A 14,119-nucleotide genomic window follows, 5' to 3' on the forward strand; every position below is an offset into this window, starting at 1 on the left:
ACTGAGGGGATGGTATAGGGCACATTGGGAAGGCAGAGCTTCTTTTCCGTGACAGTGCCTTAGATACCAAAATGATTAAAGAGTTAAAGCATTTTTGCAACCAAGCCAGCAATGCCCAAATGGGATAACATGCGAACTTAAGTTTTCCTGTCACTTTTAAGTAATGAACACGGCTGCTGCTCTTCTTTCTTTGGTAGACGGCTGAAAGGCCTGAGGATCACACACTTGGAAACGCTGCCCTAACAAGGTGCAGCCAGAGAGCTGCTCCCCGAGGGCAGCGCTTGGTTTCCTCGAGCTTGTGCTGACGCTCTAGAGCCGGCCGGCGCGGGGGGAATTGCCCTGTGTTTGCTCTAACAGGGAAGAGGAACAGGACTGTCAGCAACGTGTCACACGTTGAGAGACACACAGCCTGCCTTGGCCAGGGACAAACAACAAGTCTCTTCCCRGGTAAAGCAGGTAGCTGCAGCCAGGGGTGCTCAAGGACTTCTGCAACATTGCAAGGCTGAGGAAAACCCTGGGGTGCAGCGGGTCACCCTCTCTAGCAGGCTAGAAMGATGAGGCAGTAGCTGGAAGAGTGAACTGGTATGTTTGCAGCAGGGAGATCAGAAAAGAGTTTTKGGAGAAAATTTAAACTAAGATTTGAGTTGAGATCCAGGAATTAAGTGGGTTTTTTTCCTGTTATTTCTCTCTAAATCCATTCTTAGGCTGCAGTTGAATTTAGATCTACATCTTGAAAAAATGCAAACTATTTTTAAAAGCAAATAACAAGCAGTTGATCTTTGTGGAGGATTGGTGCAAATCATGGTCCSAGGTGCTGGGTCAGCTCAAAGGGCTCTTGTGGAGGCTCYTCCAGGCAGGGCCGCGCAGRGCTGCTCCCCACGACGCCTGTGATTGCCGAGCTGGCAGGATTGCTGAGTGGCAGCTGCCCCAGCACGGGAGGAGGTGAGAGAAAGGTGAGAGTTGGCTCTACCTGCATAAAAACGTGGTTTSTATTTCCCTTGGCCGTTGATAGCTGGAAGTGCAGCAGGTCCCTTTGCACAGCACGGAAGCTCTGCCGTATTCAGGGYGAGCTGTGCAGATGGTCCTTGGATTTGGGCAGGCGGCCGCATCCTCTGGCAGCCACAGCCGGATTCTGGCTGGCACTGCCTGAATGCTCCTCAAAGCCAAAGCAAAACCAGTGAGATTTTCATAGTCTAAACTGCCAGAGGATGGTTTGGATCTTCCCCTCATCCATGTTGCCAGCCTTGCAAAAGCAGCTGAAAGAACAGAGAAAATCCCAGCCCTGGGATGTGGGCACAGGCTCTAAACAAGTTCAGTCCAAATCAGCGCAGCAGGAGCCCAGCRGGTTTTCTTCACGTGCCAAACACAGACATTTCACCATTCTTCTCATCTTCTCTAGGTGTAGATGACGTGGGCATCGTGCCTGCTGTCCTGATGGTCCCTGTGGAGCAGAGCCTCGCAGCTCGGTTTGCTTTGCCAGAGGAGGGCTCCGCATCCAGGTCCCCCAGGACTTCCAAAAGCAGCACAAAGCACAGGCATCTTGGCCATGGTGCTTTCTCCGGGCCGTGTGGTACATGGGCTTTGACCACAACTCTGTGATGTGCATGAGCAGCAGCCCCTCAGGGTCTCCAATGCCTTGAGAGGAAGCACTAGGACCATGGCGAGTAGGTCARCACCAGCATCGTTCCCGTGTCCTGCTTGCGTGTCCCTCTAAGCACCATCCCACCTGGGTATCTTCGCTCTCGTGCTTGAGGGACTGGCCCTTGGATAAGTCAGGCCTGTTGCAGCGACAGGGACATTAACTTCTTCAGTTTAATCTTAAAATKTGAGCAGGTTGTAAAAAGCTTCACTCACATAGGCTAAAAGCTTAGAGAATTTAGTGTAAAAAATAAAGTAACTTGGTGTTGGGTGGGAAAGGAGGCCCATGCCTGCGGGATACAGCGTGGATTTGACYTGCAGGAAGTGCCCAGCAGTTCAGGACCTCGCAGGATCTAGGCATGTTTCTAAATAGCCTGACCCGCCATATCAGCCCCCCTCATAAATTGGTTAATCTGGGAAATAAAAAAGACAAATTTCTATTTATCTCACTGGAAAACATAGATTGTATTTTCTGCTATTTAAAGCCAAAGGGTCAGAGAGGGAGTTATCTGCAGTGACATGAGCTGAAATATATGTTGATTGTGAAAATATAAAGATGGAAAATACAGCGTACCTTGCCAATTATGTGCCATAGCTAACATTACTTCTCCTCTCTCCACGGAGGTCATAACTCATAGTTAGTGAAAATGAAGAGCAAACTCATCCTCTGACTACATTGGGGTCCCTCCTCCTTTTCTTGGTAAGCTATGTTTGGTCTTGGAGTTTTGGGGTTTTATCTTTCTTTAACCTACCAGGGKTGATTAACAAGGTAGTAGCTTAAAAAGTATTTTAGTATACAACTCCCCTTTTTATTCCCCACTCTGTAGTGGTTCAAAGTGTTGAGCTACTGGTTGCCCTTAAAATATTGTACTGACTTGAAAYGAAAATGGCAGCTCCCTGGTGGTATGTGCTTTTAAAACAGTAGTGCCAATAATTCAAATAAGCAGAGCTGCTCTAAAAGACRTTTGAGCCTTTGGGGTGTTTAGTCACTGCCCACTTTATCAAGCCAAGATTGTTTCATCAACAAGTGAAACAAAATTCTTGAACAGGAAACAGCCCAGRTACAGTGACTCTTTTTGAAAATATCCCATTTTAAAATGAAAAAAAAAAATGTATTTATATTTATTAATATTTAGTTAGTTATAGAATAAGTGCTTTAGGCATTTGCCTTGCAAAAATCGCAGCTAGGATTTTGAAGTTCAGAAGATAGTTTCCCTTTTTCAGATATCTTTGATCCTTCCACCTGAGAATACTACTTCAGAAACCCTCATATTCTGACCCCACAACAGGAGATATCTATTTTACCTTTCTAATGAAATGTAATCTTTTTGTTTCCCTGAAACATGTACTCACAAGATACATCTGAAGGCAGGCATGAAAACCTTCTGGTGGGAATTCCAACTGCAGTGACCTTGGGGCAATGTTTTATCTTACTGTGACAGTCTCTGCTTAGAGAGCTTGAGTTTTGGCATAGAGCAGCATTGGGCTTTGGGATGTTTGGGCCATGTGTCAGGTTGGCCTCTGTTTTGCCTGCAAGTAACTGTTCTTGCTCAAGATACTGACCCTAAAATGGGCGGTAAGGACTGAAAGCAGAATGCAAATCCTGACCCTRCATGAGTAGGTAGCAAGGCCCCTCTTAATTAGGGAGAGTATTTCTTCTCTATATCTGCAGGGTTTCACAACCCCACTGGTTCAGCAAACAGTATTGACGACACTGAAGAGTGCAGCAGCACGTGGGACTCCAGCTTCCAGGGACATGTGCTCCCTGCCATACAAAACAGCAGGCTTTTCCATGTGGATCTATCTGTGCWTGCCCCCTCGGTCTGTTAGCTTGTGAGTCAAAGAATCAGCCTGTTCAAAATCTGAGCCAAGAGACTACACCAGGGCGGAATATCAAAACTCTCCAGAAAAAAAAAAGGAGGAATCCTTTCTGAATGTATCTGTCCTGGGGTATTTTTGAACAATTTTGTCTTTATAATGAAAGTTAATGCAAAATGAAGCTCGATTGTATTCTTTTTCTTTTAACTCCGCCAGAGCAGACCAGACAAGCTGYAGGAGAACAAGCTGGATTTTGCTCCCTTTTGCACGCTAGCAAGGGAGATGGCTCCTAATAGACAGTTATTGAGGGAGCTAGTTATATTTTGACAAGTAGGATGCTTGCTATTTGTTTCAGTGCATCCCTAACACTATTAAGTTGAGGAAGAGAAGCTTTTTAGCGTATTCTAATATATTTTTAAAGTAAATCACTGCTAAATTTGGTCCAGTAAGCAGTGCAGAGAAAATAGCCTATTGTATAATCCGAAGCCAATGTCCTTTTGCATTTTAACCTGTACACCTGGAGGTATCCGGAGCAATCCCTGAGCCCAGGCCTTGTGCACAGAGGGCTCTGTAGGRGCCAAGTGAGGCTGCTGCCCTCAAGATTCCTAGGACCAGTTCACGGAGGTGGAGTCGTCCTTGGATTCCAGCTTCACCACTCACCTGAGTAGCATAAGATGGGTGAGGTATGGGAAGCTTGGAGGCTCTTCAGTGTCMAAGAAACTGGACAGTTGATGAATTTTTGTAAGCTTGTGATAAAAGTTTTGCTCTAATGTTCTTCAGAGACCACCACATCTCTGCAATCTCGTTCCCTCTACCCTGTCCCGGGCAGGTCCCACAACGGGCCTTTGAAAGCCTGTGCTGCCTTTCCTTTCCCCTCCGTAGCTCCACACAGATTTCCACCTTGTTTGGCCACTTTGTGGAGATGCAGTCAAAGAGTTTGTGTTATTCTTTCTTGCATGTTTTTCCCGAGTCATGTTTAATAGTAGCATTGTTGCTCCGTCATGGCAAAAGGATGTAGCTTCAGTCAAAGGCATCTCTGGATGTTCCAGTGTTCAGGCTTGAATCCCATTTCACTTGAACAGACGTGGGCAGGAGGTTTTTGGACTATCCATCTGTAAAACCTTTTTTTTTTTTTTTATAGTGGCTGTCTTCAGGAAGAGAGTGCTGACCCCTCTAACAGATACCTTTGTTTTCCAAAATAGCCATAATTGTGCTCTTGCATCATCTCCGTGGTTATTTTAAAAATCCTCTTTGTGACTCTACATTATTAATGAGGTGTCTATAGAGTTGTGTAGGAAAAAAAAAGCTATTGTGTTAATCTTGATTGCGGCTTTTTCATTTCTTCTTGTGATTGGACCAAGTGCTCTGCTGAGTAAACTGATGTCATTTGTACTCTGCTATATTTCCTCATGTTATTGGCACTATTGTCACCAGCTGTCATGATAAGATATCCACAGTGTGTCAGGAGAGGAGAATCTCTCTTTTCAAGGACAAACCAGAGAAAATGACACAGAAATGGTGTATAGATGCTATCCTGCTTGGAAGCATGCTGCGAATCTGGAAACTCAGCCTGTGATCACGAACATGCCATACGACACATAAGAGAATTTAGACAGTTGCTAACTGTAATTCCGCAACAGAATTATCACTGGGAAACAGGCTAAATATGATTTCTTTAAAATACATATACACACATGTGAGACAGACGGGAACAGGAAATTTTGGCATGGCATTTTTCTTCTCTAGACTCCAGGGAGCTTTACCAGGGCCGGTATCTCTGCTGTCATTCTCAAAATGGGCAGAGGGAAGCCGAGAGGAGGGTGCCAGGGCCGCTCAGATTTGCATCAAACTGCAGCAAATAATTCGGCTGCAYGTGCATAACATTCATAAAATAGATTACCCGGGAAAGGTGGAGGTCATGAAACCTTCTTTGGAAGAGATTTAGCTCGGTGTGGCTGGGAAATAGTTCACTAGAATACATAGCATCCCAGGTAACTTATTTGTATGGACTCACACATGCAAATCCTATTAGCCTAAGAGTTCCTTGGAGCGGGGCTCCAGACTGTGTGACCCAGTGATGGAATTGCAGGTGCCCTGGGTGCTTCCCAGGTGATAATTTTCAAGGTGCAATTGGCTGAGAAACATGATCAGCCTTTGAACACTATAAAAGCACCCGCGTCTTAGTCACTATCTGACTGCCAAATTGTAAAGCACATTGTGCCAAAGGACTGAGAATCTAGGGATGCTGATAGCAACTGAAAAAAAAAMCAACTATGGTATTTGAGTGTCCTCCCATCTTTACTTTTGCAATACAGTATTTTCCTTGTGTGTCAAGTTCACCATTGCAGATCTCAACTCTGCAATGAGGGATATTTTTTTGTCCAAATTCATTTTTAAATGTAAATGTGTAAGTTGTTTAAATTGAAAGTTTTTGCTTGTTCTTTAAATGAGTTTTATTAATCTGGATGATATTCAGCACTTGACTGGGCTCTGAGACCAGCGATGATTTTGCCCTATCTGTTTGAGTGCCATAATGGACGGATAGATGTATTAAGAGTTATCACCTCAAAGGCAGATCAAAGTCTACTTCCTTTGATATTGACTTTCCTTAAAAGGACCTAAATATAACCCACTAGCTAAATAATTCAATTTTGGGGGCGGTGGGAAGAGGAGCTGAGCGATGTTTATGCAGCAGACCCCGGTACCTCCGCAGCTGCATGATTTGCTGGGGGAGCAGAACCCTCCCCACGTTCTCTGTTTAAGGCAGGATTGCTCGCAGCCCAACGGGAGGGATCCGCCAGCCATCCGGAGGGATCCTCGCCGGCTACGTGGTGGACACGTGTGCGGGTCGCCGCTCGGGGGCAGAAGCAAAGAGCTTGTCCTAGCACGTGATCCCTTCTCGGATCACAAAAAGGGGACTGGGTTTGGGCATCCCTTCCTTGACCCCATGTGTGAGATGCCGATAGACCTGTAGCACACGCTGACTTTAAAAGCTACTTTTTTGTTCTCTCTTTATTCTTTCCTTAAGTATCTCTGGACACTGGGAAATGCACACATATGGGAACATGCATGAATATGTACGCTCAGGCCCTCAGCCTGAAAGCACCAGGCGYGGCCAGGGCTGCCGCCTTCCCCAACGGAGGCTGCATCCCTGGGGCCACCTAGAGACCCCGGTCCCCTCCTGTCCTTTACTATGCCCTGGGGCCCGTTTGAGGCCTTCCAGAGCGCGGCTTAGTGCTCGGTGCCTGCAGCTCACACGGACGCGAGGCGGGCGGCGCGGGCCTCTCGCCCCCCATCCTGTCCCCGCCTGCAAGTGGGAGCCTGGAGGGGCTCCCGCAGGCCGGGCTCAGCCGCCGTGCAGCCCCACAGGGCGCTCCGGCCCTCGCTTCCATCCCGCTCCTCGCAGCATCCACGTTTGCTATTGCTTTTTGCTGTTTTGGGGAATTTCTTACACCTGCGTTTGAGGTGGGGACGCAGCCCATTTGTAGATGTGTTGATGGCCCTGCTGGGAAGTACCTGCTCTTTCTGGRGGCAGGGCACCAGAGGCAGTAAGCATGGACTAACTCCTGCCTGGGACAGTGACCTCTCACAACGACCTGACTCCTCGACCCGCCAACACTGGTCCCAAAGGCTGCCGGCCCCGGGCCAGCATCGCCCGCAGGCTCCTGTGCCCAGRACTGCGATTGCCACACACCTGCCTCTGACCACTGCCCTTAACCAGAGCTCTGAACATGTCTGCTCATCCTTGAGCGTGTGCAAAGGGCTCTTGACCCAGGCACACAGCGGGAAAAGTCTTCTGGAAGGGTTTGGCAAGAACATTACAGGATAGAGATGCTGTGGGGGAGCTGAGGCGCTGCGACTCGCKCTCCCGGACCAGAGCAGGGCCAAGGCAGGGGCTCATGGGGACAGCTGCAGGTGCCACTTGTGCCAGTGCGACAGCCCGAGCACGGGCTGGAAACAACCCGTGGGGCCGGCCCTGCCCCGCGCAAGCCGTGCGTGCCCGCGGCAGGAGCGAGGGAGCCGCCAGCAGCAGCAGAGAGGTCACGTACCCACTTTGAGCTCTTTCCCGAAGACCGTCCTCTCGCCCAGCGCCGAGCAGTTCCAGCGCCCGTTGCGGAACTGGAACTGGCACTCGTTGATGCCCATCTGGGACCCTTCCCCGATGACGATAATAGCGTCRGGCCTGCTCTGGCAGATCGCCCGCTGCCGGGGGGCGAGACCCGGGATCTTGTTACAGATGATGCTGGCGCCCAGGGCCACCACCGAGGAAAAACCCCTGCAACGACAAGAGTCCRGTGGTGCTGGGGGCACCGTGTCCTTGGGCCAGCCCTGGGGACCTGCCACCCTCCCACAGCCCCATGTGCAGCAGGTGCCCCCGGAAAACACCCATCTTCCCCATTCACTGCTGCTGCTTCTCTCTTTCTCTCCCTCTCCATAAATAAAACAGAGATAAGGAGCACGTGGGCTCCTGCCAAAACGGGGCTCCACTTCCTCGTTCATAAATTAAAGCCCATGCAAGCGCGGTGCGTGCCTGGCCACGCAGAGCGCGGCGCTGAACGCTGCACYGCCGCGTGCGGAGGGAGCAGACCCCGCACCTGGGATGCGCCGGGATTGGGGCCAGGGTCGGGCTTGGAGCTGCCTCCCTGTCCCGCCGCCTCGGGGCCGCTGCCCGGTGCTGGGCTCTACCTGCACTCTGCCAAATAACACGGAATAAGCAGGGCTGCCACCATCGCTTCTGCTGCTTCCCCGGCTAAATAGCAACAGGTCCGGGCAGGTTAGGCGGAGAGAGCCAGTGATTGTTATAAAAGAAAGAACAGGGGGAAAAAAAAAGTTACTTACCCGATCTTGATGTAGACAATCCCCAGGCTCAGGAAGATGTGCAGGATCCAGCGCCTTGCCTTCCTGTTCATATTCCCCGCTCGCCGTGCCTCACACCAGCATGGAAAGGATGCCCGGGGGCGGGCGGGCGGGCTGGGGGTGGCGGCGGTGCCCGCTCACCATAGCCCCGCTCCGCGCCCGCGCTGCCGCTCCGCGCGCTCAGCGCTGCCCGCGGCGCCTGGGCGGCCGCGCCCGCTCCGCAGGTGCGGTGGCTKCTCGCTGCCTGTTCCCTTTCCCCCCTGTTTTTCCCTCCCCGCCTCGCCTCTGCACACGCCGGGGCGTGTTCTCCGCGCGAGGGAGCCGCGCGGCCGGGGGGGAGGCAGAAAGGCGGGCGCGGGAAGGCGCCGCGGGCGGATCACCTGGCGGCCCGCGCGCGGCCCGCGCTCCTGCCCGCTGCGCGCCGCGCACCCGGCGCGCCCCGACGGGGCGGCGCTGCCCGCGGGGAGCCCGCGGGCTGTGGCTGCGGGCGGGCCCTGCTCGCCCCGCGGCGCCGGGCGGCATCAGGGCCCGCGGCCGCCTCGCCCGCCCTGCCGGCCCCGCGCGCGGCTCTGGCCCCGGCTCCTCGCCCTCCTCGCCGGGGCCGCTCCGCACCTCGGGCTGGTTTTATGCGTTTGCACCGGCCCCGACGCTCCTCCCCTCTCTCTCTGCCTCCCCGCATTTAACGTGTTTTTTTTTTTTTCTCGCTCCCTGGCGATTTCCAAGTGGCGGTTCACACTGGGAATCGAGGTGCTGGCTGCTGCCTGCAGCGCAGCATCCGAGCGCGACCCGTGCGGAGCGGAGCAGAGCGCGCTCCGCTCGCCTCGGCYCCGCCGGCCGCCTCCTCGGCTCGGGACGGTCCCACCGGCATCTGTCGGCACCAGGGCGGGGAGGGTCCGCCCGGCAGCCGCGGGGGCAGAAAAAGCCCCTCGTCGCCCGGCTGCTCTGCGGGCAGGGCTCGTTCTCGCTGCTSTGGGCACTGATGCTCTCCGGGCACGGACGGGGCGGGCGGCTGCTGTCCCGGCGCAGTCGGGTGCCCTGCGGGGCTCTCAGCGCGGGGATCGGGCTCAAATCAGGTGCTTTTGGGACTTGACTGCGCTGCTTTTCCTCGGCGTTTCCACTCGAGGAAAAGGCAAAGGCAGCTCCGAGGGAGCTGCTGCCCCCGGCCCGGCCCGCGGGAGCCCCGCGCCCCTCGCTGCGCCAACCCGCGCAGATACGGTGACTATTTTATTATCCACTTGAAATATTTCAAACAGKGAGGCTGCCGAAGCGATAACAGGGGCGTGGTGCTGGAATTGTTCTGCTGATAGTGTTTTTCTGAAAATAAAACAAAACAAACCCCCCCCAAAAAAGGAAAAAAAAATCCCAGCCACGTAGCGGGACCCGCGCTACAGAGCCGGCCCGGGCACCGCGCAGGGAGCGCAGGGTCCAGCCCCCGCCGGGGGTCCCGCCGGGGCTGGGGAGCGGCGCTGTCTCCCTCTCTGCCCCTTTTTCACTTTTCCCCATTTTTTCTCCCTTTTCCCGCTTTTTTTTTTCCCCCGTCCTCCGCTTTCCTCCGCGCTTCGCGGCAGGGGGCTATCTCCCTGACTCCGCCGCCGCCTCCCGCCGCGGCTCTGCGCGGAAAACGAAGCCGGATGCGGAGCGGAGCGCGGCGCGGGCGCAGGGCGCGCTGAGCCCCGCGCGGAGCCGGCGCGCGCAGCGGCGCGGGCAGGTGCGCGGCCGCCCAAGCTCTTGGCCACGGCGCCACCTGGCGGGCGCGGCGCGGGGCGCGGAGGGAGCGCGGCCCTGCGCCCCCCCATGCCCCCCACGCCCGGACAGAGCGGCCTGTGTTAAGGAGGAAGCACCCAGGGGGTAGGGAATATCCCCTAGGGGCAGGAGGGGAAACTCTCCCTCGCCCCCCCAAAAAAAAAATTGTATATATAAGTATGTATATAAGCGTATGTGTGTGTGTATATATATGATCTATCTATTTATATATATATATATGTAAAGCGTCGTTAATAGCTGTGCAGAAAGGCTAAGTTATTGCAAGCTGTGTTCATCTCTCATCCCCATGGATTGAGGAGGAACACGGGGTGCTGCTGCACCGCCAGGGATCACGGCGGGACGGGCACTGGTGCTGTGCTCCGGCACGGGGCCGCACGTGGCGAGGTGCTGGGAGCAGGTGTCCTCGTGGGACTGGTGTCCCACACACACGCAGCTGGGCGATCAGCAGCGCTTGGGCAGGGGCTCCAGGCTGGGAGGGTGGCCTGGGGCACGCGGGGTTTGTGAGGACTCATGTGCGCACGTCGCTGAGCTCCCCTCCTGTGCACCAGGCAGCGCTTCAGCAGCTTCCCCAGCCTGTGCTGGCCTCTTGCCCCTGCTCTGTATCCACCCCCGGGCCAGGAGCTCCTGGGCCGCCCTGGGGGCTCCTGGCGCTGGGACGGTGCAGGGAACAGCCAGAGAGCGCAGGTAGCGCCCGAGCAGCCCTGAGGAGGAGCCCGGGCAGCCGCCRGAGGTGGAGTCGGCTGCACGTCTTRCTTCGCCCAGCCTCTTGGTTGTGTCACTGCTCAGTCATCCCTGCACAGAAATGGGCACAAGCAGCACGCCGTCAGTCCCAGGAGCCTCGTCCTGAAACAAAACCTGCTTTCCAAAGAACAAATCTGCTTCCAAAGGGAACCTGTGAACACTAAAGAATGGRGAAGTCATTTAAATCCACTTTGGAGCTTCAGTCCTTGTTCCCCAGTACAGTGATCTGAGAAGCCAAGCCCAGGGCTCCTTAGGCTTCAGTTGTGCTTTCTCTGTCCTCTGTGGCTGACCTCAGCAGGTTGGCTGCCTAGCACTGTGCGGTAGCAGGGGGCAGGTCAAGGCTAAGCAAACTGCTGTTTCATGGGTCTGCGAGAACAGAAACGGCAAAAGCTCCTCAGAAAGTGAGGACACTTTACTGGACTTGACCGTACTCTATTTATTCCTAAAATATTTGTGCCTTAGATATGTGTGTGTGCGTGTGCGCATGCATGTAAGTCATCTATACAAAATGCTGTGCAGATTATAGAAGGGTAGTTTGTCTTGCTCCACAAAGTTTGTAAAACATGAAAATGCTTGAGAAGGTAAGTGGTCCTTCTTGCCCTGTGGTTCCTCCAGAGGTCTTTAGTGTCTTGTCTCTTCCTACTGTCTGTTTTCCAGTGCATATAAATTCAGCTTTTCTWTTTGCACCACATCCTGATACTACTTTGTAATTATTGCATAGTAAAATCAATATGAGACATTATGAAAAATCACTCCTCTTACCAGAGCAGGGCAATAAGTTACAGGCAACACCTGGAAAATTAACCTGGAACAACTGGCAAATCCAATAGGAAAAAGGAAATTGCCCGTGTCAACAAAAGTGGGCTAGACAGCGCGTGTCGCGGAGGCAGGGCTGGAGCATCGCCGCTCATCCCGTGCCGGAGCTGCCCCCAACTGCGGGTGGGATCTGCCGGCTCTCGCCTCTGACTCCTGCTTCTTTATTTAGCAGCAGCTTGGAACAAAGCGCGGGCCGGCTACACCCCRGGCCATCCATCACCCTCACAGTGCGCGGCCACCGCTGCCCCGCGGGCAGGGCGGCGCTGGCTTCGCGCCCCGTGATTTAGKGCACCAGGGAGTGCTCCCGAAATAGCGCCGGTCCCGCCAGGAGCAGGAAAAGCCCGGTAGTGTCACTGCGGCCCCTTTGGACGCCCCGCGGCCACGAGCCCCRGTCCTGCTGCCTCCCGCTGAGAAGCGGCTCCCGGGCTCTGCATCGGGCTCCGGCAGTGAAGCCGAGTGCGGAAGTGCCCGTCCGCTCCGTGTGTGGCTCTGGCCAAGGTTATTAATGTCTCATTTTTCATAAACATAAAGAAACATAAGAAACATACTAGTGTAAAACAAAAAAGAAAGGTTGTCTGTCTTTTTTTTTTTTTTTCCTTTTTTCTTTTTTAAGATGGCCTTTGATAATACAAATTCACAAGGGAGAATGTGGTTAAAAGCCCATTTTGTAACCAGATCCTGGATGCACATACCATCAATACTCCAACTCTGGCTCCCTTTTATCGGGCTAATCATAGCTGCAGTTTTGTTGTCAAAACATCTCCTGTAGCAGGCAGGCTGGCGAGCCTTCAGCAGCAGAAACGAGGGGTGAATATACCAGCACTCTCTGTGTTAAGAGTTTTTAACCTCCCAAAAAGGTGCTTAAAACAGACAACAAATAAATAAGCAAGATTCACAAAGCCAGTTAATTTCCTGGGCCCTCCCTCACCCCTCCTGCAATATATCATATCATCAGCAACAACAGCAGCTTCTCAGTTTACAGATGTGTTCGTGGGACTGCGAAATGAGCAATAAATAGCGCGCTGCAGAGTTTCGCTCCGCCATGAGTAAATTATGTCAGAAGGTGCCGCAGGTCAGAGCTCAGGAAGGGCGAAAGCCGCCTGCCCCGTGGGGCGGCTCCGCGGCACCGCGCCACGCACCTTTCCAGAGCACTTGGCTGGCTCTGAATGTCTGCGGCATTAACACAGAATTAGTGATTGACTTTGGGGTGCGAAGGGGTGCCGGGCAGGCTGGGGAGGGCATTTTGAGAAGCCTAGAGGAGATTTGCCTCCTCTGAGAACAGGAGTGCTGGTGCCGTCGTGTCTCCTGGCGATGCTTTGGGTGAGACACAGGCCAGGCCGCCAGGCAGAACCCTGCACGGCACAGCTGAAGCCAGCCTGCCTGCAAAGCAGCTGAGTCTGGCCTTGCAGCTGGGAGTAACTAGCTGCAGCTTGAGCTGCTGCCTGCTGATGAGCTGAGAGCTCGCGGGAGATAAATTAGGAGGAGGCCAAATGCATTGGGTGGCTGCTAGAGGAAGATGGGGTGGGCATTGAAAGTGTTGCTGTGACTTAGGCACCTACTGCCTGTGAAGTGATGTGAGAGGTCCTCAGGTGGTCCATGTCCAGCTGGTGGAGAGCTGTGTCCACCTGTAAGTGCCCAGGTAGGGTTTCCTCTCCTGTGTCTGCTGTCTTTGCGGGGCAGGAGCAGCCTGCAGAGTTTCTGAAAATGAGGCCTGTGAGCCGGGGCTTCCTAGGAGTTTGAATTTGCTTAGATACTTGAATCCAAGCACAGGTAAAGCCATGCTTTAAATTAAATACAAACAATAGTTTGGTGAAGATACCATTGAGCCTGCATTGCTGAACTCTTCCTCTACCCAGAGAGGTTGTGRAGTCTCCTTCTTTGGAGATCTTTAAAAACCGCTTGGACGCAGCCCTGTGCCACATGCTCTAGGTGACCCTGTGTGAGCAGGGCATTGGACTAGATGGCCCCTGAGGTCCCTTCCAACCTTGGGCATTCTATGATTCCTGGTCCCATTTCTGTTGAGCAAGTATGTGKAGGTTTTGGGTCTCAAAATAGAGAAGATATTCTCTGTGTGACGATGTGATTGTCAGTCCTACCAGGTATCAGAAAACAAGGCTTGAACTCATATGTTACTTATGTGCTGCTTTGAAAATGGAGTGGTTCTTTTCTGTGCAAGTATGCCCCTTAAGCATCAGGTATTGGTGCCCTGCCATTGCTCTTGTGGTGGTTTTGGAGGTTCCTCTCGGCAAGTGCACGCACTAGACCTGATGTTGGGGCTGAATTTACATTGTTGTCAACCTTAAACTGTCCAGCTCATCAGGTTGCAGTTCTCATGGTGTCATCTTGGCGGCCTGGAATCCTGCAGTTGTTACATGTAGTGTAGAGGAAACTAGTGATTAATATATAGRCAGTCCATTGCTTCCCAAGCAGGAATGCTCAGTATTGCTAACAGGAATGTGCTGTTAAGAGAGCCCTCTCTTCAACA

At 53.0% G+C, this 14,119-nt stretch overlaps 1 protein-coding gene across 1 annotated transcript in view; it reads right to left on the reverse strand.

The window, feature by feature from the left end:
- The window catches only part of WNT7A (Wnt family member 7A), a 31,149-nt gene extending 22,728 nt beyond the window's left edge, over positions 1–8,421 (reverse strand). Inside the window, exons 1-2 of the mRNA XM_026046106.1 lie at positions 8,296–8,421; positions 7,506–7,732 (exon numbers count right to left, since the gene is read on the reverse strand). Of these exons, the coding sequence (XP_025901891.1) occupies positions 7,506–7,732; positions 8,296–8,366 (298 nt within the window). The 5' untranslated portion in view covers positions 8,367–8,421. The remainder of the gene's footprint in view (positions 1–7,505; positions 7,733–8,295) is intronic.
- Between the last annotated feature and the right edge of the window lie 5,698 nt (positions 8,422–14,119).

This window comes from Nothoprocta perdicaria, unplaced genomic scaffold (genome assembly GCF_003342845.1).
Source record: "Nothoprocta perdicaria isolate Ctin4 unplaced genomic scaffold, notPer1 scaffold_42, whole genome shotgun sequence".
NCBI classification, from domain to species: domain Eukaryota; kingdom Metazoa; phylum Chordata; class Aves; order Tinamiformes; family Tinamidae; genus Nothoprocta; species Nothoprocta perdicaria.